This window comes from Cervus canadensis, chromosome 5 (assembly GCF_019320065.1).
Source record: "Cervus canadensis isolate Bull #8, Minnesota chromosome 5, ASM1932006v1, whole genome shotgun sequence".
Classification (NCBI taxonomy): domain Eukaryota; kingdom Metazoa; phylum Chordata; class Mammalia; order Artiodactyla; family Cervidae; genus Cervus; species Cervus canadensis.
The window spans coordinates 95,763,891-95,790,004 of record NC_057390.1 but is presented as its reverse complement, the minus strand read 5'-3'; the positions used below and the strand labels follow the sequence as shown (position 1 = coordinate 95,790,004).

The following is a 26,114-nucleotide window of genomic DNA, read 5'->3' as shown; positions in this document are numbered from 1 at the left end:
CCCAGGGATGGTTCGTGTCCCCACACGGTGCCAGGTACCCGGCACATGCTGGATGAAACTTGGCAGGATGCTGCCCCGGCCCCTCCTGCGGTCCCATGGGTTGCAGGCAGCAGAGCAGCAGGACACCCCGGGGAACTGGCGCGCTTCCCTCAAGACTGCGTGAACACGGCAGGTCCCACCGTCCCCTCCGCGCTCCGTGTCCCCAGCCTTCTCTCCAGCCCCTTCAACCTGCAGCTTCCAGGCTCTCACGCAGGTGGCAGTGGGTGAGTTGGGACCGGGGGAGGAGGGTGCCCCTGGGTCAGGGAGGGGAGGGAGCCAGCTGCAGTGTCTACGCACCCGTGTAGACCAGCTCGGCGAATTTCAAGCCCAGGCCTTGCTTGATTTTGCGTACTTCCCGGTCCATGGTGAAGGCCTCGATGTCTAAATGAGCGTGGTAAAGGATCGTCCCCGCTGGGGTCTCGTAGATACCTAGCCATTTTTCCAGGCAGGGGGAAGAGAAGAAAAAAAAGAGAGAAACGCATGAAACCCAAACTGTCAGCCAATGACAAAAAAAAAATAATAATAATGACTCGTCTGACAGGAGACAAGCCGGTCGGACCCATTCACTCCCAGCTTGCTGCAAAATGCATCTGCCATTATGTTCACGCTGGGGCCACGACAGTCCACTCTGCGGCTTGCGGAGAAAATGTCTAGATGCCCCCCTTTGCAGAGGCCCTCAGACGCTGGAAAATGACAGGGTTTCAGAGCCGCTCCCCCCTCCTCCCCAACTCATGCCCACCGGCCCGCAGCTGAAAACCTGTAATTAAACCGATTCTGCTGGAGCCCAGGGCCCTGAACGTCCCTTCCTGCCTTCCCCCAGGGAGCCAGGGGAGGGAACGGCTGTTCACACACATGCACACGCGTGGACACGTGTGCACACACATGCCAGTTTTGGCTGGCGGCTCCCCTGCAGCCTTGTCTCTGCAGAGAAATCCTCACCACCTTGGTCAACTTAGGGCTGACCCCACTGTACTGATGGGGAAGCTGAGCCCAGGATGGGGAGGGACATAGCTGAAGTGGATCTGGGCCCCCAAGTCCCTGAGTGGTGCTGTCTGCTGCCCTGTGGACCAGCAGGTGATGAGGCCAGACCCAGAAGGTCATGGGGAGATGGTCTTGATCAGTGCCCTCCCCATCATCTCTGGCCCAAATCTTCCATTTGCTAAACAACCTGCTTGGACCACGCTGTCTCCAAGTGACAAGGGGGCACCTGGCCCTGGGCTGAGTGTGGCCCTGGGAGGGAGATCTGATGAGTGCGTGCCATCCTAGGTTTGGGGACACTCAGGCACCAAGAGGCAGGATTGGCCCAGGCAATCCTGGCAGTATAGCCCCATGAGTCAAGTTTGGGTGAGCACCTTGGATAAACCTGCCTTGTGTCTGCTGTCCTGATGGGACGCTCATAACCCTCCCCCATGAACCCCACCCCCAAAAGTCCCTTTCTTCCCACCAAATAATGTTATGGTGTTAAAGGGGCAGATTTTTGGTTTTCCTCAAAATTTACGTGGTTATCTTTCTGCAGAAGGGATTCATACACCCAAGTTCATGGCAGCATTCTGCATAAGAGCCAAAAGGTGGAAGCAATCAAAATGCCCAACAACAGATGGATGGATAAACAGAAAGAGATATTTCCATAGTGAAATATTCAGCCTTAAAAGGAAGTCCTGATACATGCGAGGACAGGATGCGCAGTGAAATCAACCAGAGATAAATCACCAAGAGACAAATTCTGTGTCATCTTGCTTACGCGAGGTTCCTAAAGGAGTCCAGTTCATAGAAACCAAGTAGAATGCTGGGTACCAGGGGCTAGGGAGGAGGAGAGGGGAGTTGGTGTTTAATGGAGCTTTGCTTTAGAAAGATGAAAGAGTTCTGGAGATGCAGGCTAGTGCTTACACAACGTGAATGTTGTATTTAATGCCACTAAACAGTACACTCAAAACAGTTTAAATGACAAGCTTTATGTTTTGCATTTGTTGTTGTTCAGTTGCTAAGTCATATCCAATTCTTTGCGAAACCATGGACTGCAGCACACCGGACTTCCCTTGGAAGTCTCTTGGACATCTCTTGGAGTTTGCTCAAATTCATGTTCATTGAGTCAGTGATGCTATCTAACCATCTCAACCTCTGCGCCCCCCTTCTTTTGCCTTCAGTCTTTCCCAGCATCAGGATTTTTTCCAACGCTTTGTATTTTACCACAATTTAAAAATGCTTAAAAAAAAAAAACAAAAAACAAAACCCAAACCAAAAAGGAGATTGTTTAAACTCTGAAGTCCATAGGGGACATGAACAAGGTTGTGTCTGATATAAGTAGCCAGAAATTTTCTCCTCTGAGAACTTCTCTAGTCTTTAATCTTTAAGTCTGGGAATCCACAGAAATGTCAGGATCCTTAAGGATGGCCTGTATTTTCCTAACTCAGCTGCAAACCCAGCATTCAAACAGCCTCAGGCGGAAGCTCAACATATACAAAGATGAGGTCTAGCTGTGGGGAGCAGAGGTCCCCCTGCAAACCCTGGACTCCACAAGCAGTCCTTAAAAATCCTGATTTGGCCTAGCACACCCAGTTCACAGATGGGGAGCCTGAGATCTGCCTCTGAATTTTCCATCTCTGCTCTTGGTTGCCTCTTAGGCCTTTTGCAAAGTGATCCAGTGCTCACCAAGCATGAAGGGGACACCCAAGTCTGAGGTGCTGTGGCCAAGGAAGAGTGTTCCTAAGACTCTGAGGTGCTCCAGAGTGGAAAAGAGCCTCTCTATGGGGAAGCAAGTCTCTTATCTGCAAACCCCCTGCATCCGGGGGTTTGGGGACATGCAAGTCAGAAAGGCAAGGCACTGCTAGGACACGCCGGTCCTGTTTCACTCATGTGGCCGCAGTTCTTGGGCCACTTCTGCTGTCCTGACTCAGTTGTGGGGGTAAATGCCTCCCCGATAGGAAAACACCACCATCCCCCAGTTCCCGCAGCAGGCCCAAGCCCTCAACTCCCTGGGGAGTGCCTCGGGCCCCCAACACCCCTCATCATGACTCTCATAAACACTGTTCAAACCAGCTCTGCCATCCAGGTCCGCAAACTGCCTCAGAGACACAAGCCCGTAGGAGCTTAGTAGGGCTGACAGCGTGGGAGGCAGATGGGTGGCTGAGAAAATGACAGCGTGAGACGGGGCACAGGGACACAGAAAACCCGTGAAACACAGACAAGAACTCAGCACAGGCTTTGGGGCTGGCTCCTTCTGGGGACAGTTGTTCAGTCGCTCAGTCGTGTCTTGGCAACCCCATAGACTGCAGCACGCCAGGCTTCCCTGTCCTTCACCATCGCCCGGAGTTTGCTCAAACTCATGTCCACTGATTCGGGGACAGTAGGGTAGCTTCCAATGACCCCAGGCCACTGAGAAAGGCCTGATGTTTACAGCAGTCTGTTTACAATGCTAGAGGTGTTCAGAGCTTTTGGAAACATCTGCCTCCAAAAATAAAATGACAGAAATAACCACAAGGTAAAAGGGGCAAGCTTTCAATTATTCTAGAAACTTTATCACCAAAAGCCACCAAGAGCAAGACAATAGCAAAGCCTTATTTGTCTTCTCATTCTAGCAACTCAATATATATTTACTATATACGGGGCTTCCCAGGTGTCTCAGGGGTAAAGAATCTGCTTGACAATGCAGGAGACCTAAGAGATACAGGTTCGGTCCCTGGGTAGGGCTGATCCCCTGGAGGAGGAAATGGCAACCCACGCCAGCATCGTTGCCTGGGAAATCCCATGGCCAGAGGAGCCTGGTGGGCTATAGTCCGTGGCGTCCCAAAGAGTCAGACACGAGTGAGGACTCAGCACTACATACTAGGAACTCAGTATTTACTGGACTAGAAACGGGCCTTCTAATTCTTCCTAATTATTACTTTTGCCACATTTTGGAAAAACCCGGAAACTTTCAAACCTGCCTGGAAAAGGAGACGGTGGCAAGTGTCGACTGCTTTTTTGACTGAGTCCCACTGAGACCCGCCTGAAGGTGAGCACCCAGACAATGTCCCCGGTGCCTATGTGGTTTCGTTTCTGGAACACTGTAGCCAGCTCCCTAGCATCACCTCCCCACAGTCCAGAGACGAAACAGGACCAGTCGCTGGCAGAGTGAGAGGACATCCATGCTTTCCATCAAGGAAGAGCTGTGACTTGTCCTAGCCCTCCACCCCCGTTGTTGTTATTTAGTCGCTCATTCGTGTCCGACTCTTTGTGATGCTGTGGACTGTAGCCCGCCAGGCTCCTCTGTCCATGGGATTCTCCAGGCAAGAATACTGGAGTGGGTTGCCATTTCCTTCTCCAGGGGGGTCTTCCCAGCCCAGGGATTGAACCCGCATCTCCTTCATTGGCAGGCAAGTTCTTTGCCACTGAGTCACCCGAGAAGCCCCTGTCCCTCACCACCACCCCCAAACTGCCCCATCATCGCTGTCCCCAGGAACAGAGCAGAGAGTGTCTGGTGGACAGTCCCCCATTCCGGAGCCCTCAGAATCAGCCACAGGACCATCAGCCCTCCAAGGGCGCTGCGGGGAGTCGTAGGCAAGAAGAGAATCCTCGGCCGTGAAGCACACCAGCATGATTAATATTCCCGTTCCTTGCCTTAGAAGGTGTTAAAGTTAATTGTGACTGATCAAAAAGCTTGTTTTCAGGTTGCTTGCTGTCGTGTGTGTGTGTGTGTGTGTGTGTGTGTGTGTATTAAAGCTTTCCCTCTCCTCTCCACAGGGATGGGGGTACAGATGATTTCTGTGTATTTCTTCTGGAAAAAAAAAAAATCACTTAAAAAAAAACCCAGTGACAGAATCCTGATGCTTAAAGACTATGGATTTGGGGCTTTTGACAGTCGGCATACAAACCACTGCGCAAAAAGAAGGAGGAAATGACAGCTGAGTCTCGGTGTCGCTGGGGAAGAGACAACAGACATCTTCCGAGTGACACGCACAGCGGATTCAAGTGTCTATTTTCATCTCCCCGTGTTTACAGGAAAAAGACAGAGGTGTCAGCGGTTCTCTGCGGAGCGGCTTCAATCACACCATAATTACTGCCGGGGAGCGAGTGGGGGAGAAAGGCGAGGAGCTGGGGGGCGGCCGGGGTGGGGGGAGAGTGGACCGAGGAGGAAGAGGTGGGAACCAAAGCAGCTGCGGCCGCTTAAATTTTTCTCATCCGTTTTCCCAAGGCTGCCAGGTTAGCCCAGAAATTGAGCAATTTGGCAGAATTGAGTGGGATCGGCCAACTCGGCCGGGGGGTGGGGGTGCAGATGTGGAGGTTAAGGCACCTGGACCACCGCCTCTGGTCCTTTGGGTAAGCAGTGTCCAGAGGAAGGGATTCAGAAAGGCCGGGAGAGGCAAGCTGGGCTGGAGCCCAAGAGCTCCCCGTTTAGGTCCCATGGCCAAGGAGAGAGGAGTTGCCATGGTGATGGGGAGGCAAGTCCTGGTGGGTTGCTAGCCTTCCTCTATGCTCCCAGTGCTCCACGGGCCCCACCCTGGGAATCAGGGTGGGCCTCTGACGCTGGCTACTCTGGGCTTCTGGGAATGCGAACACCTTTGCCTCACAGGTCTCCCTCCAATCTGGAATGTTCCATCTGAGCAGAGACTCTGGGAGGTCTGGAGAGGCGGGAGACAACTCTTAAGACTTTCTTCGCCAGAAAGTGATGGTGTAAGGAGAAAGTGAGAGAGGAGGGGAGGATGTGAGAGAGATGGGAAGGATGGGAGAGTGATGGGAAGGAGGGAGGAAGATGGAAGAGCATGGAAGGGAGGAGTGGAGGGGAGAACAGAAGGCAGGTGAAGAGGAGAGGGCGGAGGGAGTCACAGAGGGAAGCGGCAGAGGTGAGACCCGTGGGGCAGGGCTGTGGGGAGAGGAACCAGCCGGGGAGAGGGTGAGGGAAGGACCAGCGCCAGCTCCTTCTCGGCTTCCCTCCTGCCTGCCTCGCCCCCCTTCTCCTCCCCACTGATTTCATTTACTTCACTTAATTAGCCCCCCTCCAGAGTTAAAAAGATAATGTGATAATGACGATGTGAACAGCCACAATACAGCGAAAGCTACTCCATCTGCGGCTTCCCCAGCCCCTGGCCCACTGACCCCATGGCCCCAAGTGCCACAGACCTGGCCACCCCAGACCCGGGACATTAGCACTGCCAGCTTCCTACCCACCCGCCACCCCCCCACCCCGGCAAAAAAAAAAAAATAGCCCTTAACCAATTTCAACTCTAAGCTTTGTAAAATCAATACAAATGACATTTCCCCCTTGTACACCAACGTTCAAACAATAGCACCCTCCTGCTCTGCCCTCCATATAATTGACAATTAACAGCTTTTCCCCTGACCGTAGACCTAATAAAAATCTTGTGGACGAATCCACGACGTCTTCCTTTATTGCCCCTCTTTCTTTCTCACAGTGACTTATTGGGAGTGGAGAAATAAAAAAGAAGACCTTCCCCTAAAATTATGAAGCTACTTTCTTTTCTCACTCCCCAAGTCAGAAAATAGGCAAGGTATAGCTTGCCGAGAGAGTAGGTGAGATACCCTAGTGTGCCCACCTTTGCTGGTGGGAGTTGCAGAGACAGAAAGCGATTTGCCTGAGGACACACAGCAAGCAACTCTCAGGCTAAATCCTATGCTTTTAGGGAAAGCCCCCCAGAGGTTCACACGCAGTACCTGGGCAGCGTGAGGGCTCTGCCCCAGGAATCTTCCTCAGGTGGACGGTAAGAAGCCAAGGCAGTTGGAACTGAGTGCCAACCTCATGGCTCCAGTCTTCAAAGGTGATGACACCCCCAGTTCTGGGGAACAGGTAGGAAGCCTACCTCCAGGCATGGCACCCACTATAGGTCAACACAGAGGTGTTCGATCCGCACAGCAACCCATTTCACGGATGAAGCCTCTCTGAAGAGGCTACGTTGCTTTCCGAAGAGTCATGGAGCCAAGGCAGGCAGTCAAGTCTGGTACCCAAGCCTGGCCCCTGACACCAGCCCTTCAATGCGCCTCTGCCAGGTATCCAGGAGGCCGGCCAGCCTCACACCTAACCCATCACCCACTGGCCACTTAGGCTGCTCCTACCGCTCATAGTGGAAGGCTCCCACTCCATTCTATTCCACCATCTTCTACCATGAAGTCTATTTTCCTGCCACCTCTTTCAGGACGTCTTCCCAGAATAGTCCAGTCCACTTGGGGGCCATTTCACAGAGTGATCTCAGGCTATCTATCCATTGTCGGCACTGTTGATCTGCAACCCACAGCCAGTGATGCCTGCCTTGGACAGAGATGGGACATGATCATGGTGCAGATTGGACAGTTCCCAGAGGGCAAAGGCTGCCTTTGCCCTTTCAGCATCCCTGTGGGACTGCTGCATTTAAGAAGCTCTTCCACTGGGCCAGTTCCTACTCATATACATGGGCTGGAACCCGGATCTGCCCCACTGCAGAGTTCAAGCTTTCAGCCCTCCAGCTCATGCCTCTCTGGGACTCAACATTAGTCCTGATCCTACCACCAACGTGCCTGTGATTTGGAGCCTTGGTTTCCCTGCCTGTAAAGCGAGGGTGCTAGGCTCTGGCTCACTGAGGTCCCTCTGGGGTCTGCCTCAGATAATCTGCATTGTGCTGCCTCCCAAGGGCAAAGTGAGACAAAGGGACATTTAATCAGATGTTAATATAGGTAAGACACAAAGGTAAGTGAGGGTACAAGGGAGCAGCTAATTAGTAATATTGTTCTCCACAAGGTCTTCTCGAGACTTTCAATTAGGTTGTTTTTCACAGTAATAGTCTTGTCGAGGAGGAAAAAAAACACACACGAGGCAAAGCCACTTTCCTTCCTTCTTCCCATTTTGAGATAAATTCAAACAGGTCAGAGCCAGAATGATCCAACTCCTGTCCCAACGCCTGCCACATTGCACCTGGGGAAACTGAGCTACCAAGTCCAAGGTCATCAGGCAGGAGCAGTGAACCTGAACTCCGCGTGGGAGCCCTGGCATCCTGCCTCGAGGACCAGCGCCCTAACCTGAAATCTGCCGTCAGTTCTCTTTGGATTTTAGAGTCTTAGTGAAAACATCCCGAGACACAAAGGGCCATGACCTTGGCCTGGTTTTCTTTGGTTGTTTCATCTTTTTAACTTGACCTTAGCAAAGCGAGCTGAACACCTGCTCACACAAGGACCTTAATCCCACCACCGGTATTCCTAACGGCTGGCTTGCCCCTCCCTCGTGGAAGTCAGAAGCACACAGCATTGCTTCATCACGGGGGACATGAGATCTCGAATGGGATGGGGGTTGGGTACAGTCGAGACGACCCGGTGAGGGACCGAGAGGGAACCACGGGCTCTGCGTCTGCTTGGGGACCAGCCTCACCTCCTTCCAGGCCCAGCCAGAGGTGGATATGGGCTGGGCAGCCACTCAGCACCAAGGCAGAGCCCCACCCCAGCATCATGCAAAAAGTCCAGCCCTAAAGAAAATCAACTCCGAATATACATTGGAAGGACTGATGCTGAAGCTGAAACTCTAGTTCTTTGGCCACCTGATGTGAAGAGTCTACCCATTGGAAAAGACCCTGAAGCTGGGAAAGATTGGAGGCAGGAGAAGAAGGCGGCGACAGAGGATGAGATGGTTGGATGGCATGATCAACTCAATGGACATGAGTTTGAGCACGCTCTGGGAGATGGTGAAGGACAGATAAACCTGGTGTGCTGCAGTCCATGGGGTTGCAGAGTCAGACACGACTGAGCGACTGGACAACGACCATGTCATGAGACAGGCCCTCGGGCTCTGGCTAGCTCATAGCGCCCACTCCTGGAGAGATTCCCACCCTGCCAGGCCTGCTGGCCTCCTCAATGTCACCTTAATGACCACGAAATCGGCCCTATGTGGTCTGCCTCTAAGCCTGGCTGACCTGCCGCCCGGGGCATTGGAGTGCCTGACCTCCGGGCCCTGGGCCCGCCTCCTTTCTCCTCTGTGCCTCTCCCTGCTCCAGGGACAGCTCTTCTTCTGATGCCATCAGAAGGCAGTGGTCAAGGGTCCCTCATCTCTACTTCACAGAAGGGAAACTGTCTGGCAGGGTGAAAGGACTTGCCCGAAGTCAGCCTGGGAGTAGCAATGCTGGAACATGATGGGGGTGGGGGGGGGTGTGTGTGTGTCAGGGGCCTCTGGGAGCCGAGCCATGCCCCCAAGGGTGGCGAGCAGACTTACCCCGGGACTTCATCCCAATGAAGCGGTTTTCCACGATGTCAATGCGGCCCACGCCGTGTTTGCCACTGTGGGAAGAACCATCTGGTCACTGGGGGCCACGTGCAGGGCATCAGGATTCAAGACTCAGAGGACATCTGAGCAGTGAACTTGTCCAAACACCCATTGTACAGGTGGGGCAACTGAGGCCCAAGGAGGGAAGGGATTGCCTGGGACACACAGTGAGTTCAGTGTGTGAACTTCCGTTACCTCCACCTGGGCCTGGCGTGGTACCCAGCCCTCTCCACTGCTCAGCTGTCCTTCTAGCCTGGCCTCACACCCAGCTGAGACCTGGGGAGGCTTGACTGAACCATCCCCAGGGGCAGAAGATGCTGTGGGGTTGTTCCCGTCTAAGGCCCAGGGCCACCGGGACTCTCGTACAGAACCAAAGGGCCCTACGCCTATGGGGCTGGTGCCAGGGCTGACTGCAGGACACGGGCCTGTCCTCTTCGGCCTCTAAAGCTTGGGCCGGGGCCATCAGCCTCAGCAGTCCGGGCAGGCTGGCCTGTGGTTCCCAGGAAGCACTCACGCGACTTCATTCAGGTACAAGAAAAGCTCCAAGGCCGTGCTGTGGGTGGTGCCATCCCCGACGTTGGTCACCTTCACGGGGACCCCTAGGGCGGGAGGAGAGGGCAGGGGGCCCATGGTCGGAGCTCAGCGGAGGAGTCTGGCTGCCATCCCGCCCTCCCTCTCCGCCCGCAACGCCTTAAATGGATGTGACAGATATGGACTCCAAATGACTCCTTGAGAAGCCCAGTGCAGGTTGAGGCCTGCTGGGGAGAGAGAAGGGGCGAGAAAGCCCCCCAGAATGAAAGGAAAAATGCAATAAAAACGCTCTCCCCCACCCTTCCCATTCTCTCTGCCCCTTTTGCATTTAGGGGCTGTGAAATTGGAACCAGGCCCTGAACTAATTGAATTTCACGCTCCGCCATTGTCTTATGAGGGAGGACCTTCTGTCCCACCAGTTACCGGGGGGCCCGCCTGGCCGAGGTGCGGCTGAACTCACACACACACACACACACACACACACACACACACACGGCCCCTGCCACGTCTGTCAGGAGGACCCCCATGCCCCGACCCTGCACCCCAGATCGGGGCAAGAAGATGCCTGTTCCAGCCGGCGAGGTGTTGGAGGCGCCCGTGAATTCCAAGAAGTTGGGTCTGGGGCGGCAGGAGGAAGGTGACCGCTCGGGAGGGAAGTCAAGGGGGGTGGCGGGAGGGGGGGGGCAGTGGGTGGGTTTGGGGTTGACTTTGAATAGCAAGGGGCACTTTCTCGAGCGGTGTGAAATGAGCAATAAATGTATTAGCGGCCTAACAAGAGAGCTGTAACAGTGACAAAGAAAAGCTGTTCAAAGTTGGCGGCTAATCTCCCACCCATCTGCCCAGCTCATTACCATGGAGCCAGCGATCGGATGCCAATCAGGCCTCAATAGCGGCTTTCGAGTCTTTATTAGCCGGGCGCCGCTTGGAGGGGCTTCGCTCAGGGGCTGTCAGCCTGGCCATTCTTAACCCCCATTTCCAGGGGTTTTATAACTTGGTTGTAAATTGCTATTAAATGTAAGTCTGCCCAATAATGAACCTTAAGCCCCTCTGCCCACCGCCCCCCCACCCCCCCGCCTCTCCCCTCTCTCTTTCTCTCCCTCCGGGTCCTATTGTCGTCCTTGCGGGGCCTTGGATGAGGCCTGCCCCCAGAGACGAGCAGACATTGTTGCTGCCGCCGCCAGAGAAAGCCTCTTAGCCTTTAAAATAGTTAATAATTAGATTAAAACTTCAAATAAATTAACTAGAGAGTGAATGGGGAGTCGTCGGGGAGGGTTCCTCCGTCTACTTTTTTTTTTTCCTAGACAGTCCCCAAATCATTAAAATGGATCATGTTTCTTCTCAGGCTCAGCCCTCGGGGCTGGCCTATCTGTTCCTGGAGGAAAAGGGGGCCAGAGCTGATGTCCAGCATGCAGGACCCTCTGCGGCCTCCGGCTCACCTCCCAGCCTCACCACTCTCCCCTGCTCCAGGGGATCTGCGGGGGGAGGGGGGTGGGGTGTGGCCTGGGTCACAGAGGGTGGGCATAAGATGGACTCAGTGCTCCAGCTGTCCTTAAGGGGCTTAGACTTTAAGGGCCTTTTGGTCCCCAGGGGGCATGACACTCAAGTGTCTGAACTGATGGCAGAGGTGGGATCAAAGCCATGAAAACGCCCACTGGCGCAGCCAGCCTCTTGAGAAAGACCAGGAGGAGGCCGATGATTAGAGCACCACCATGCTCAGCACCTAGGAGCATCATTTCTGTGGCCCTTTTTATAGGCGAATGGAATGAGCCCGAGACCTAAGGTCACACTAGCAGCGGGGAGCTGGGATCTGTCTCCGAGTCCCTCTTCTCTGTCTCCTTCCCTGCCTGTAGCTGGAAGGACCAGCCTCCCTGCCTGGAGTTGGGATGCCTTCACGCCCCCTTCTTGGCTCCTCCAGCTCCTGCCCAGCGCCACCTCCTCCTGGAAGTCTCTCCGACTTCTGCAGCCTCCTGGAAAAGTTCTTTCCTTGGACATCCTGAGCCCTCGCCCTGAAGCGGGTCCTGCTCCTTCCATTACCCAGCATGTCTTGCCTTCCCCTCTGTCTTCCAAGGCAAGGTGGGGGTAAGGGGCCTGATGCCAGGCTCAAGGCTGGGCACTCGGGCCAGACCAGCAAATGCGTCATGTTGGTTGCAGAGAAGATGAAGAGGAAATCAGAACACAAGCAAGTGTGGCAGCAGCTTTGAGCCCAGGGTGAGGAGTTAGGGAGATGCACCAGGCAGCTAATTTAGGAGCAGCTGTGGGGTCAGAGGGGCCCCCAAGGTTGGCTCTCCTACTGGGTGAGCACCGCCTTGGTGACCACTCCTGCACCAGACACACCCCATCCAGATCTCACTCTGTACCGTGAAAACACGAGGTAGTGGGTGCTCTTTTATCCACAGTTTACAGATGAGGAAACTGAGGCCCAGGATAGTGGAGTGACTTCCCCAGAATGCTCTCTCCAGACCTGGTGTCAACCGACCAGGGGAAAGCCGCTGGGGTGCCTTCCTCCAAAATCTGGAGGCTTCCACGGATCATGCCATCCGGGGAGGGGGTATCTGGGAACATTTGAAGACCCCCATCTGAACCCTGGCTTCCAGGAAACACACGAGGAATGCAGAGAGCTCATACCCAGGGGGCTCCCAGGCAAGGAGGGGCAGGGAGCCAGGGCCCCAAAAGTCCACCCTTTGGAGTCCTGGCGGGCACCTACCTTTCTTGAACTCGATCTCAAGGGTGTCCGGGCTGTTGGGGGCTTTGGCCGGGTCCTGGGTCTTTGTGTAGAGGCCTGGAGGCGCTTGGTTCTGACAAGACAGAAAGAGGTTGGAGGATGGTGTGTCCGAGCCGAGCTGGGCCAGGTCAGTCTCCTGCAGCCCCCTCCAGAGCCAGGGTCCTGCTGGCACTGCGGTCTGCTGGCCAGTCCAGCCAGCGGGCCGGCCTCCCAGCCCCCCTACCTGGAGCCAGCCTCACTTGCCAGGGGCCTGGGAAACAAAGGGCTCGAGAAATCAGACAATTTTTCCCCTCAACTTGATCTCATCTTTTTCTTCGACGCCCCCACAGCTGGAGGTGGAATAGCAGGAGGAGCCAGTCAGGCAGGAAAAGCGTGACTTTGGGGGAGTGAGGCGCGAGGTGGGCTTCCCGGGAGCGGGCGTGGGCACACCCGCGCGCTCTCTCTCTCTCCGGCACCGGGAATTGGGGTTTATTCTGCACTGACCGCAAAGCTAATGACTGCGCCTGACCCCAGCAGGTGCTCCGGCGAGGAGAGCCGTCCCTGGGGTCCCCGAGGTTAATACACACAGGGAGAAAAGAGAAGAGCGAAGCAAAAACCCATTTGAAAACACATCAACCTCTATGTATATTTTTTCTTGGGCGTGTTGGAAATTGGGCCTCTTTCTCGACTCGATGCTGTGGTGGAGGGGTGGCTGGCTGCCTGGAAATCCCCAGGTCCCTTCCCTCCACCCCCCACCCCTGCAGGCTGCGGCTTGGACCCTTGCCACGATGAGGCCAGGGGGGCTCTTGGGCCTGACTGCTCAAGTCCGTCCCGTGGGCATCCCGGGGCCCAGCTGTTGTCCACCTGCTGACGTCCTAGGAAGTGCAGTCCCTTCAACCCCTGGCTGACAAAACCCTGCAAGCATTCCCGTGTCACTGCGCATCTGCAGTTTCCTTTGAGTTTTCTGCAGCCCTGGTTGGTGAGGTCAAGTACTGTCCCCCCACCTATGGAAGAAGAACTAGAGGCGGATGGGGACTGTCGATGCTGTGACGTAGGCTGTGTGGGGGTGGCAGAGGCCACATGGCCCAGGGCAGGAAACCCACGAGGCCTTGAACAGGGATGTGATAGATTTCAGACTGGTGGAAAACACCCCAAAGCTGGGAGTCGAGATGTCAGGCTGTGGAGCATGGGACAAGTTGCTTCACCTCTTTGAGCCTCAGTTTTCTCATCTGTAAAATGGGTGGGGAGGGGGAATGATACCTCCTTTTGATGGTCTTGGGCTTCCCTGTCTTGGGCTCAGACAATAAAGAATCTGCCTGCAGTGCGGGAGACCCGGGTTTGATCCCTCAACTGGGAAGATCCTCTAGAGGAGGGAATGGCTACCCATTCTAGTAATCTTGCCTGGAGAACCCCACAGAGGGAGGAGCCTGGCAGGCTACCAGACACAACTGAGTAACTAACACTTTCTTTTGACTGCCTTATGATTTAAATACATAGTTTCTATATTTCTTACTGGACATGAAAGTCATCCAAGAAGGTGCCAACGAGAGCCCCACAGGTGACAGGATGGCTGGAACAGCCTCCTGGTGACACCTGCCTCGGAGAAGAGCTGCTCAGGAGAAGGGGGGCCGCCAGGACCCCTGAGGTCGCTCCCTGCGGTCACCTTGCTTGTTGACTCTATGTCAGGATGACCAACCATCCTGGTTCCAGGCTCAGAGACCCTCCCCACCCCCGCCCAGTCCTGGGCAAACAGGGACAGTAATCCTTCTAGCTTTACTCCTGGGCTCAGATGGGACGGGAATAAAGCCCTTGCGCCTTCAAAGCGCCTTCGAGGCCAGCTGCCATCCCTTCCCCTGTTTCCCCTTAGGGGGCAGGAACAGGGACCCAGAATGGACCTCCAAGACAGACCCAAGGAGGGGCGGGGGGCCTCCTTGAGGACCTCCAGCCTGATGGCTCCATGGACCAGGTGGAAAAACCAAGGCCAAAGAAGCCACTTGTCCACATCACACTGCCCCGCCCCACGGGTGTGGGAGTCAGACCGAGGACTCTAGACCCCTGTCCAGTGCTTTTTCCCACCCCTCCATGCCGTTTCCCAGCTGCTTTGTTGAGAAACAGCACAAGGGATATGGTCAGAGACATGCCCGGCTCCCCAGGCCTTAACCAACCACCACCTTTCCTGGGACCAGGGCTATCCTCGGCCAAAAGGCGAAGTGAGCCAGGGCTTGGGTGGGGCCTTTGGGTGACCAACAGGACTCCCCACCTCCTCCCCTATCTCCCTGGGGCTCCTCGCTGACTGTCCAGCCCGGGTTGAACTCCGAGTTGCCTGCCAGAGTTGAAACGCCTGCCACTTCATCCAAACTCGCCTGCTTCCCACCTCCACCCTCACTGGGCCTTCAGACTCCGACCTGGGGCTTGTCACTTTCTCCTGCTGCACTTAAGCGGAGCCACGGACACAGAGAGAATGGAACGGGATGAGAGAGGAGGTGGGAAGACCAGGCGGTCCGGCATCCCTGCTCTCTCTGCAGTGGGAAGCGGGACACCCTGACAGCACCGATTAAATAAAATAACTAAATAGAAATAAAGTGACATTTGCTTTGCATTCCGAGGTGGTGGCTCACGCCTGCCTTCTTTTTACTCTGCCTTCCTAAAAGCCCAGTTCAAATGACAAATAGTTTGTTGCTGAGTATCAATACCACCTATTTATCCATCCCAGCGGGAGGGCTCACTTCCAATGTCATCTTGGGTTGGGGCTGGGGGTGTTGGGGGAGGGAAGAGAGTGAAGAAAAAAAAAAAGGAGAGAGAGTTGGTGGGGAGGGAGGGGGGATGGGGAGAGGGCGAAAGAAAGCATGAAACAGGGCTGAGAAGGAGAAATTGGAAGCAAATGGCCCATGAAGTAAACCATGATGTAGAGGCATGATCGATGCGGCAAATGGTTTATTCATCCATCAGATATGGCGGGCCGGAGACTGAATGAACTCTTTCACTGTGGGCCGTATGAAGTTAAAGCAAGTAAATTTCTATCTTTCTTCGCATTAGCTGCCTCATTGCCCTTCAATCAGCCCTCATGGAGGCAGAAAATGGCTCCACCATCTGCCTTCAAACCCTCCCCTCGGCAGGTCTCAGGCTTTTTTTGGAGCGGGGGTTGGGGAGGGAGGGGGGCAGCGGTTCCCTGAGCTGGGTCTCCCCAGCTCCTCCAGAGGGGGCCAGGGCTGTCCAGGGTGCAGAGTTCCTCCACTGTGGGGGGCAGCACCCACCTGGGCCCCTAGGACCTGCTGGTGGCAAGGGGCTGCCCTGGCCCCCACCTGCAGCAGGGTGGCCTGGGAAAGCGGAGCCGGAGTGGCCAGCCCCTGGGTCCCTCGGCCTGGCCCCGCACTTCTCAGCGGGAGTGTGGTCTCCCCCCTCCCCCTGGGGAGGGCAGAGCAGAGCATCCACTCCTGAGAGAACCTCATCTCCTTCCTTCCCCCAAAAATCTTAGCTGGCCAGAGGAGGGAAAGTGGGACCCCTGGTCCCACGGCTGAGGCCGTGGGCCCTGTGCCAGGACAGGCCAAGGGCTTTCACACCCCAGGAGGCAGGTGTTACGATGTCCAGCTGTTTACATAAGAAGCCAGAGGCTCAGAGAGGTTGGGTAGCTTGCCCAAGGTTGCACAGCATAGAAGCAAAGCCAGGATTCAGACCCAGGTCTCTGGGAACCACGCACTCACCTTCCCACTTGACTAGGGGGTAGAATCCTGAAAAATACACTGGCTAGCACCTCCTTGTCCATGCATTGCCCTCATTAGAAAGGAGGCCTGTGAGGGGCGGGGACCTGCACCCCGGCAGCTAGGTGAGTCATCACAGGCTGCTAGAGGAGCCGCTGGGCTCCGCTCAGCCTCCCCAGCCCCCTGGGCGCTGACTGACTGGCTAATTAGGGGTGGCTGGCCTGAGTGTCGTGGGGTCAGCCAAGCATGAACTAGAAAAGCCCGTGACCAGCAGGCAGCGGCCCCGTGGGGCCATCAGCCCCCAGGGGACGAGGGTGTGGGCTCTGCTGAGTGACACCGCCGGGCTGAGGGCAGAGCGGGTGGGGAGGGGAGGTGTGTGGGCCATCGGGGAGCCAGAGGCTGCCGGGAGGCGGCGGGGGGGGGTTCATTTCTCTGGGCCTCAGTTTCCTCCCCCAGGACACGAGGAGGCTCAGAGCCGAGAACGCGGACCCCAGGCTTGGCTGCAGAAACAGCCCCTGGTATAGGTTAGGTTATTGCCAACACCGACCCAGAGGGCCCAGTCCCCGTGGGGAGCTCTCCCCAGGACCAGGCTCACTCCACCCTTGCCCAAACCATCCTTTCCAGCTGGCCTTCCTAGATCCTGTGCCCCCCGGAACCCCCCGCCCTGGCCCAGCTGCACAAGGGCCCCTGCCCGCCCTCCCAGCACACTTTCCCCCTAACATCAGACAAGCAGCCCACCCCACCCCCAAATCAGCCAGGGAATGGAGACAGTCCCTGGGGGGACAAAGAGAATTTTTTTTCTTTCTTCTTAGGATAGATTTCATCCTGCCTCCCCCATCTCCCACGGTGGGCAGGGGGAGACACAAAGGAACCCCTCCTCCCCCCAAAAAAGAGAGAAAAACCTAAACTTCAAACATGGCCCTGAGATCCAGCGTGAGCCAGCCGGGGAGGCTGGGGACCTGGGACCAAGGCGGGCGGGCTGGCGGGTGCAGAGCCCAGGCCCAGACAAATGGGTCCTGAGGCTGCGATCTGTGCCACCTCCCCCTGTGGCAGCAGCCGAGGCGGCCCGAGAGCTGGTGGGCACAGACTGGGCCCTCCCACAAGTGTCTCATCTGCCTAATTGCTTCTTTATTGTCTCACAATCGCCCTCTCCGTTCCCTGAAATATTTCCTTCCCCTATTCATCGTGGCAGCAATTAAGAAAAAAAAGAGTGCCGGGGAGGGGGGAGGATCTGAAAAACACAGTGTGGAGTGGGCAGGCGACAGGGGGCCCGGTGGGGAGGGTCGGGGAACACAGGCAGGGCTCAGCCCCAGCCCCCATGCCCGGCCCCCCGTGAAATTTCAAATTAGGCTACAAACACGCCAGACCGCGTCGGCAACGGAGCAGCCACCACCTAAAGACAGCCGGCTCGGGGGGACGGGGGATTACCTTGGGGTTCTCCAGGATTCCAGCCTCGTAGCTGCAGGGGAGAAGGAAGACAGAGGGGGGAGTCAGTGTGGGAGGAGCAGAGGGACATACCAACAAGAGGTGGTCTGCCCTCCCGAGGCCTCCGGGCTCTGTGAGACCAGGCAGGTGACGTCTTACCTAATGTGCATCAGGTTCTCGTCCATGCTCCACGGGTTCTTGGGGGTGACTGGGACGGGGATTCCGTGTTGCTGCAGGTAAGAGGTTCAGACAGCACAGGTAAGACAGTGTTGGCATGAGGCAGCTTGAAGGCCACGAGCATCAGGCCTGCTTGCCTCGGTTTCCTTTCAAAGTCAAAGACACTCCCAAACTCTGGCTCCCAGGCCAACAAGACCCTGGACCCGCTCCCCGCCCAGTCTCCTTCTCCCGACCCCAGGGTGGCCTGGGGAGTAATGGCCCCATTTCTGAACACACCCAGCAGAGACTCTAAGACCCAGTGTCTGAAATGCTGTGGAGTGGATGCTAACTTTGGAGGTTTCTTCCAGAAGATTGAGTCCACACTTCAGGTGCTGAGGGTCTCCCAGCACCATCTGCGGACCCCCATCCTACGAGCTGGGAGATGGAATGGACCCACCTTTCATTGTGGATCTCAACCAAGGCATGTGCACCCTCGGGGGTGCTTAACGCTCACCCAAGGAAGCAAGAGGCGCCCACGAGAGCCTCTGGTTCAGGTCACTTGTTCCCAGGTTGTGGCCGGGCACTTTCTGGGCCCACGTCTCCCCTGCTGCCTATGGTCACCACATACATCACCCTGCAGCCCTGAAGAGGAGTAATCCCCCATCTGATTACTCTTTGCTTCCCAAATGATCCAATTCTTTGTTTAGGGGGAGACCCCATGGAAACCCTGGGCCTGAAAAGCTGTGGGTGACATGTTGAAGGTCTTTTGTATGAGGACATATTTGCTCCCTGAGCTGTCCCTTGCCACCCAGGCTGACCCTGGTTGGATCTAGCACAGTATACCATCCTGCTCACTTCTCCCGGGTTTATTGGATACAGAAGACAGCTAAGCAGCCTGGCCCAGCCCCTATAAATCAGCAAGACTTCCGCTCTGCCTCCCAGGCCCCCCTTTTCAGCACTTCGCCCAGGTGGGTCCCACCAGCCTCCACCAGCAGTACCCCATCTTTCCGGACAGCTCTCTGCCTTGGCTCAGCTCGTACCCACAACTAAGATTCTAGAGGCTTCCTCCAGGGAGCTTCTGTTTCCTTCATCACCGCCTTAAAATTTCAAAATAAAGCAGGTCTTTTTTTCCCAGCTTTACCTACACACTCCGTTTTTAAAGCAACAGCCTACATCCACTCTAAAATCTGCATCCTCTTCAGTGGAGACCACATGGGCAAACGGAACACTTCACTTCAAAGCTGATCAATGTCGGGGGGGCTCCTTGCCCCCCACAGAGGTGCCCAGAGTCAAATCCACGTGCTAGCCCTGTTCTGTCTCCAGGCAGGGAAGGCCAGGTGTGGGGACCAGGACCCTGCTTGTGCCAACTGGGCTGAAATCCCCGCTGAGGAGACTCCCCTGGGCTGGGGGCCGAGAAAGCCAGTGGGCAGGTTCCTTGGAGCCTTTCTTTTGGGGGGTGGTTTGGAAACACTCTTGCCTTTTCTCTCTCCCACTGGGGCTCCGCCGGAGCAAGGAGGGAAGAACAGGACAGGCGGCCCTTCCTCAGCAAGGAGATATGCACGAATGCCAAACACAGGCCTTCATCCAAAGAGGCTTGTTTCCCCTCCCTTCTCTGCCCCGAGCTCCCCGCCAACACACACACCCACACCCCGGAAACTCTGGATGCAACTGACAACAGAAAACAAAACCGTCTTCCGCATGCACAGAAGACTGCCCTGCTTTCCGGACCGCGACCTTGCATGTTGGCTTTAAAAGCATTATGGTGACAGTGATAAGGACGGGGTGATTCTGAGTGGTTTTCCCCTAGGATGATGGATTTGGGGGGGAGGTGGAAACTGATACAAATGCATGTTTGTCACGAGTCTCCCTACAGCACCGTGTGGCCTGGGCGACTTAACGGGTCGCTTAAGGGACTTAAGCGGGGGTTTTTCAAAGCCCCATTGATTTTCATCTCGGCTGAAGCAGCTGCGTGGCTCTGAGTTTTGGACAGAGTCTGGCTGCTGCTCAGTTATTGCAGTCACTCCCGGGTGCAGAGACATTGCCATCATTCTAGAACATGGTCAGATTTTTCAGAGCTCGATTCTGATACCAGCCTCTGAGGGAGGCTCAGTGGTGGCGACCCAGACTCTCTCGCTGGGGCAAATTTTCCTGTTTAAAAGGTTATTTGAGACAGAAGCTGAGCCTTGGGACAAACAATGACTCCAGAAATTCTGGCAAAACCCAGGAGCCGCTTCTGCTCGGGAGCTTCACAGAACTGAAGGACAGTGTTATGGGTCAGCCCTTTCTCCAACCACGACTGCCGGCGTGAGAACGGGGATGGGCCGGGACTCTGGATTCATTATTCTTCAAGATAAAACGTGCTTCAGATTCTGTATCCTCAAGGAGACCAAGGAGGGGAAGAAAGCCTCTAACCCCGTTCCCTTAATAGCTCTGCTATTTGAAAATTTGTTTGGCAACATATGGGCTTGCTCTTGTAAACTCCCCTTTTAATAATAAAACAACAGATGGTCGAGGAGATCTTTCCTCCGAGCTCTCCAGGTCTTAATGGGATGCTGGCGGTAGGGGCAGGGCCGGGTCCCCGCCGCGTCCCCCGCCACGCGGCACCTTGGCTGCGGCGAGAGCTCACAGCCAGCCCCGGCGACTGCTATTTAAAAACCCGAGCAATTTTCTGGTGCGTGCACCAGGTTGCTTTCCCCTGTCTGATTGATTGAGGCTGTTTGTCAAGCGCTGCCATCGAGTCGCTAAAAAGAAAGGTACCCTGGGGAGTGGCTAAGGATCTTGATGCAAAACTTCTAATCTGTTTTATTGCAACTTGTACTTCAAAAAGGGCTGGTGCCACAGAAGTCTTTGTCTGCCTCTGGCCCTCGGAGCACCTACCTGTTCCTGCGAAAGCGCTGGGGACAATTATTCAGGTAATTAGGGGCAGAGAACAGCCTCGCTCACAGCCCCCGTCTGTCCCCTGAGTGACACACACCACAGAGGTGGCAATCTGAATGCGAAACGAGGGGGCCGGGCGTCCTCCCGCTGGGTGGACTGCGGTGGGGGGTGGGGGGATGCGGGGTGACCTAAGAGATGCTCAGTCCTGGTGGGGACCACAGTTAGTTCTGTGGGGCTGGTCCAGGAAACAGGTGCTGGGGGAAGGCACCAGGGCTAACGTTCAGTCCCCAGGCGCGGATACCAGCCCCGGCTTCGAGCCTCTGCAGGGATGTGCCTGGCGGGGGCAGTGGACGAGGGCCAGGTGATGGCGGAGTCCGGCCTTACCTTCGCGTACTCCATCAGATCGTTGCGACCTTGGAAGCGGTTATAGAACTCGGGCATCCTCCAGGGAGCGATGACCTGGACACGAGACAAGGAGTCAGGGCCGCCGGTTCCTCCAGGCCCTGAAGCTGCAGAGCCGGCCTCTCTGATAAGGGGCCTGAGGGTCCACCGGTGGCCTGGGTGGGGGGTCTGTGTAGCCCACGGGGAGGGCGGGGGCAGGGGAAGGACACAGCCTGCCACCCCAGAGGGTGGTTTTGGAGAAATCTTGAGTTCCATGGCAGAATGGCCGCATGCCCCCTGGCGGGTTCCCTGCCCTTCTGGAGCTAAGTCTCCCCAACTGAGACGTGAGGGTTTGAACCAGACAGGCCTCAAGTTTCTCGATGGCACCCCTGTCCAGAGGTCCAGGGCCCCCCACCCCTGGTGACTAAAGCCACCCAGCCTGGCCCTGCGGGGACTCAAGCATGTCCCCCAACCCATCCCTCCTGCCACCCTCCTACCCCCTGCCCCTAGGGCTGCTCTGGGTGGGGGAAAGGAGGGGGATTGGGGCCTGACTGGAGGTACAGAACTCATCCTACCAGCCTGGGGGCGGGTTCCCCAAGAAGAACCCCCGCTCAGCCTTGGAGCCAGCCAGGCGTCTGCCCAACTGGGGGTGGGGAGGTATCATCTAGATGGAGAAGCTGGTTTGATTTCTAGGCTGGGGGTGCTGGTGGGACTGGGGAGGCTGCACCACCTCCCTGCCCCAGTCCTGAAATGAGCAGAATCTGGGTGGAGCACCCTCTGGCCTCATCCTGGTTCCCAGAGACCAGCTTGGGGCCCCATCACCAAGCCCCATCCCACCCCTGGGCTTGGCTTCTGCAGACAAAGACCCAGAAACCAGACACCCTGGCCCCCCAAGTTGCTGTGGGAACAGAGAGTGGGGGTCAGGCCAGGGCCCAGGCCCACACGCCTGCAGCATCAACAGGCAGCTACTGTGTGTGTGTGTGGGGGGGGCTTCTCTGCCTCCTGGTATTTGGGGTCAGAGCAGATCACTAGAGCTTATTACTGCTCACCTCCGGGCCGCTCTCACCCCCTAAGCAGCTGCTTGCTGGTTGGTTAAAGGGACAGAGAAAGAGGTTCCACTTAAAAGAAAAAAAAAGAAAGCCCTTAGGGCCCCTTGCGGACTTGGGAAGGGCACATCTTTTGTAGATTTTGCCCGAAGTGGCCGCAAAGAAGCTCGGGGCCACGCCCACCCACATTGTCCAAAATGGCAGCCAGGGGCCACACGTGGCCACGGAGGCCCAAACTGTGACTGGTCCCGGTTGTTAAGTGGGAAGCACACAGCGGGTCTTAAAGACTTCATACCGAAAGAATGTAAAATATTTCAACATTGATAACATATTGAATGATACCATTTTGGATATATAGAGTTCTATCATTAAAATGACGTCACCTGTTGTTTTTTATCTTGGTATTTTGATGGGGCCACTAGAAAAATCGAAATAATCACCCCGGGGCTTGCGTTTGCAGTGCTCAGTGTAGTTCTGTTGTGGGCTTTGTTCACTAGATGCCCGGAGGCCTCCCCATCCCATGAAGGAATCCAAGAACCTGGGGTCAGTGTTCAGGCAGCCGGGGAGGCGGGGGCCTGAGCTGGGAGGCCCCCACCGGGAGCGGAGGGCTGTGAGCAGCCCTGAAATCAGCCCAGAACGGTCCTAGTCCGCGCATGGGAAGGCAGACCTGGACCCGCAAGGATGCTGCTGGAAGGGCAGCCTCGTCTTTCCGTCCAGTGCCTGAACCACCTAGGCACCTGGGCAGCCTCTCCAGGAAGGACAAACGATCAGGGACAGAATGCTGTCCCTTGCGGCTGGGGTAAGTGAAGGGAGCTCTCCATGGGAAGAAGGGCTCTACCCACCACGAGGCCCCTGTCTGGGGAACCTCCCAGGGAGTCCCATGCCCTGCTCCTCACCCTGGGGGCCTCAGCCCCCAGTACCCACCCTTTCAGGGGAGGAGCAACATCCTACCTTGATCTGGGGGGCCAGCGAGTAGCAGGTGAGCTCAAACCGGATCTGGTCATTCCCCTGAAACATACAATGGGGGGTTTCAGGAGCCACAGAATAAGGACCGGTTGAGGGGGTTCGGGGGAGAAGCAGTACTGGGCGACCTTCGATGGCACCCCCTGGGTGCTCCCCACGGAGCACTGTGGGGTGTCTCCCCACGGGCTCTCTCCTCCTGAACTGGGTGCTACAAACCCGTCTGAAAGATGAGCACTGGGCTTTCTTGGAGCAGGCTTTCTGCCCTGGACTTGAACCCGGGTCTCCCTGAGTGCAGAGCCGAGCTGTGCGGACACACGAGTGTGCAGGATGTGTGTGCACAAGATGCCCACGTGACGGTGCGTGCGGAGTTGCGATGATCAGGACCTCTGCGTGCACTGGTGTGAGGGTGCATCCGTGGTAGGTGGGGGCTGTAGGCCACGGCGTGCACAGGCATGGGTGGGTGTGTGTCTGGGAATGCGACAGGGCATGCACACGGGTCATCATGTATGTCCACTCTTCGGGGCGGACGCATACACCTGCGGGGCTGGAGGCCTGGCTCCGCTGAGATCTCAGGCAGCCTCCCCGGGGTTGCCCACATCCCAGCCACTTCCTGCCTGGCCTCGCCAGCCCCGAGATCGAGCTCACTTCCAGGGGTTTCAGAGCATTGTGTCCACTGAACTGGGAGCCCCGTCTCCTCTGGGAGCCTTGGGTCTACGCAGTGGCTGGTTGGGGGACGGGTGGACGCAGATGACCACCAAGGCCCTTTGCTTCTCTGCACAAACCGGTCCAGAGGTAGGAGGGGCTCGTCCGAGGGCACAGAGCCCAGCCCAAGCCGGGGCATGGGGGCCCCACCGCCCCCATCCCCCTTGGGCGGGTGGTCTACATCCTCATGGGGAGGAGGAGAGGGCCCAGCCCGCCAGCCCCGCAGACAATGGCTTCCAGCCACCCGCCTGCCCCCCATCAACTTGGCGGCCTGGAGGGAGGCTTAAGCGCTGTGGAAATAACAGAGGGACCTCTCGCCTACTGTGAAAACTGCACGGGCGCAGCCAGGCAGCGGCGGGAATAACATGTTATTTTCCAGAGTCTTGTCAGGCGACGCGGAAATACTGGTTTCAGCCCCTCTCCTCGGAGCCAGGAGCCGAGGCTGCTCCTCTCTGATCGCTGCCTGGGGCCCACGGGCTGGGCCAGGCCCGCCGCCCCCATCAGCCTCCATCCAGTCCCTCTGGTGAGGGCCTACTGTGTGCTGGCTTGCCCACAGGAGAGCCAGCTGGGAGCAGTGGCAGGTTTCTAACCCCGTTTTACAGATGAGGCGATTCAGACTCAGAGAGGTGGAGCCACTTGTCCAGGGACACACAGCCAAAAGGCACCAATCCCACCCTGACAGCTCACCGTCAGGTGGCGGGGCTGAGCTCCATACCCAACTGCACGAATCCTCACACGGCAGCGCCCCATTATTATCCCCGTCTCAGAGGATGAGATGGTTGGATGGCATCACCGACTCAGTGGCCGTGAGTTTGAGCAAACTCGGGGAGAGAGGGAAGGACAGGGAAGCCTGGCGTGCTGCAGTCCGTGGGGTTGCAAAGAGTCGGACACGACTGAGCGACTGAACTGAACACCATCTTGCCCCCATCTGCCCCCGTCAATCTTTCCCTGGCTGAGCATTGAATAACAACATGGATGGGGAAACTGAGGCACAGGTGGTAACGCCCGCCCAAGGGCCAGTGGGCTGCACAGTTCCCGGAGCAGCGCCGGTGGTGCTTGATTAGAGGCAGGCTTACTTTAGACTCGTAAAGCATATGGTCTAGTGTTGCATGTCCTGGCGATTATTCCTCCAGGGCTTCAGGTTTCCCCAGCACAATGGCGGCTTGTGCTTGCCTGGACCGGCATGTCGGGCTGGGGTCTGCCCAACAGGATCGCCGTGGGGACACCCATCTGTTCCCGAGCCAGACGCCCTCGCAGAAGCCAGAGTTGAAACTCTGTCCCAGACAGGCTCCGAGACCTGCCCGCTCCTTCCCCTCCCTACTCCAGGACCCCTAGCCCCAGGGAGCCGAGGGGGGAGGCGTATAGCGTCCTGCACACCCACCATGTGTCCACGTGCAGACACACGTGTGCACATGCAGGTGCCGCGCCCTCGGGGACTGCACGGGGCCCTCCCATCTGCTCCTGGACGAGCCACACAGATGGCGCGGTCTACAAGACTGCTGCCCGCGGCCCTCCGGCTCCTGTTCCCAGGCCCCTCTTCCAAAACCAGGGGAGGGAGGGAGGAGGCCTGGGAAGGGCCACCCCAGCTCCTGCGCAGCCCTCTGACGGGGAGGGTTCATCACTCACTCTGGACGTTCATCTCACGTGTTCAAGTCACTGATGCCCCCCTTTCCGGGGGGTGGGGGGCAAACAGACCACCAGCCCCTGCAGGCAGGTGGCCCCTCTCTCCCTAGCAACCCCCTGTCTCACACCTGGCGTCCTCTGGAACCCTCCAGGCCTCCTTGCTCCTCCCCATTCTCCCCGCTCTTATAGGCATCTGTCTTCAGAGGCTGCTGGGGGCTTCCCCAGGTCATGTAAATGAGGGGAAACCGAGGCACGGGAGTAAGTCATGCCCATCAACCCCCAGAAAAGATGGAAGATGTCGGGGTTGAGGGCAGACCGGGACCCCTCGTCCCCTGTGGCCTTCCTGCTGCTGGTCTTGGAGCCCCCCCAGTAATGTTTCAAATCTGTCTCTCTAATGGACACCGAACTGCAGGACTGTCCCCAGATCTCCAGAGGCCACAAAACTACTGCAGCCAGTGTTCTCAGAACCCAAGCCCTGCAGGACCAGAGAGGGAAACAGATTCCCTGAGGGGCAGCCCAGGAAGGCCTCAAACCTGAGCCTCTGGTGCCCTCTCGTGTCCAAATGGAGTGACGCACACAACTGCTGGCCGCTGTTTCCACCAGCGGGCTTACGGGCTCAGTTATGTCTGGCTCTTTGCAACCCCAAGGCCTGCAGCCCACCAAGCTCCTCTGTCCATGCGTTTTCCCAGGCAATACTGGAGTGAGTTGCCATGTCCCCCTTCAGTAGTGTCTGACTCTTTGTGACCCTATCGACTGTA

General features: G+C 56.6%; 1 protein-coding gene across 2 annotated transcripts in view; it reads right to left on the bottom strand.

Annotated features, from left to right (window-relative positions):
• The window catches only part of ASS1 (argininosuccinate synthase 1), a 51,909-nt gene that overhangs the window by 10,727 nt on the left and 15,068 nt on the right, over nucleotides 1-26,114 (bottom strand). For both annotated transcript variants that reach the window (XM_043469853.1, XM_043469854.1), the window contains exons 5-12: nucleotides 23,020-23,076; nucleotides 21,026-21,100; nucleotides 17,768-17,838; nucleotides 17,612-17,642; nucleotides 12,489-12,579; nucleotides 9,768-9,852; nucleotides 9,203-9,267; nucleotides 337-468 (exon numbers count right to left, since the gene is read on the bottom strand). In XM_043469853.1, coding sequence (XP_043325788.1) covers nucleotides 337-468; nucleotides 9,203-9,267; nucleotides 9,768-9,852; nucleotides 12,489-12,579; nucleotides 17,612-17,642; nucleotides 17,768-17,838; nucleotides 21,026-21,100; nucleotides 23,020-23,076 — 607 coding nt within the window. The remainder of the gene's footprint in view (nucleotides 1-336; nucleotides 469-9,202; nucleotides 9,268-9,767; nucleotides 9,853-12,488; nucleotides 12,580-17,611; nucleotides 17,643-17,767; nucleotides 17,839-21,025; nucleotides 21,101-23,019; nucleotides 23,077-26,114) is intronic.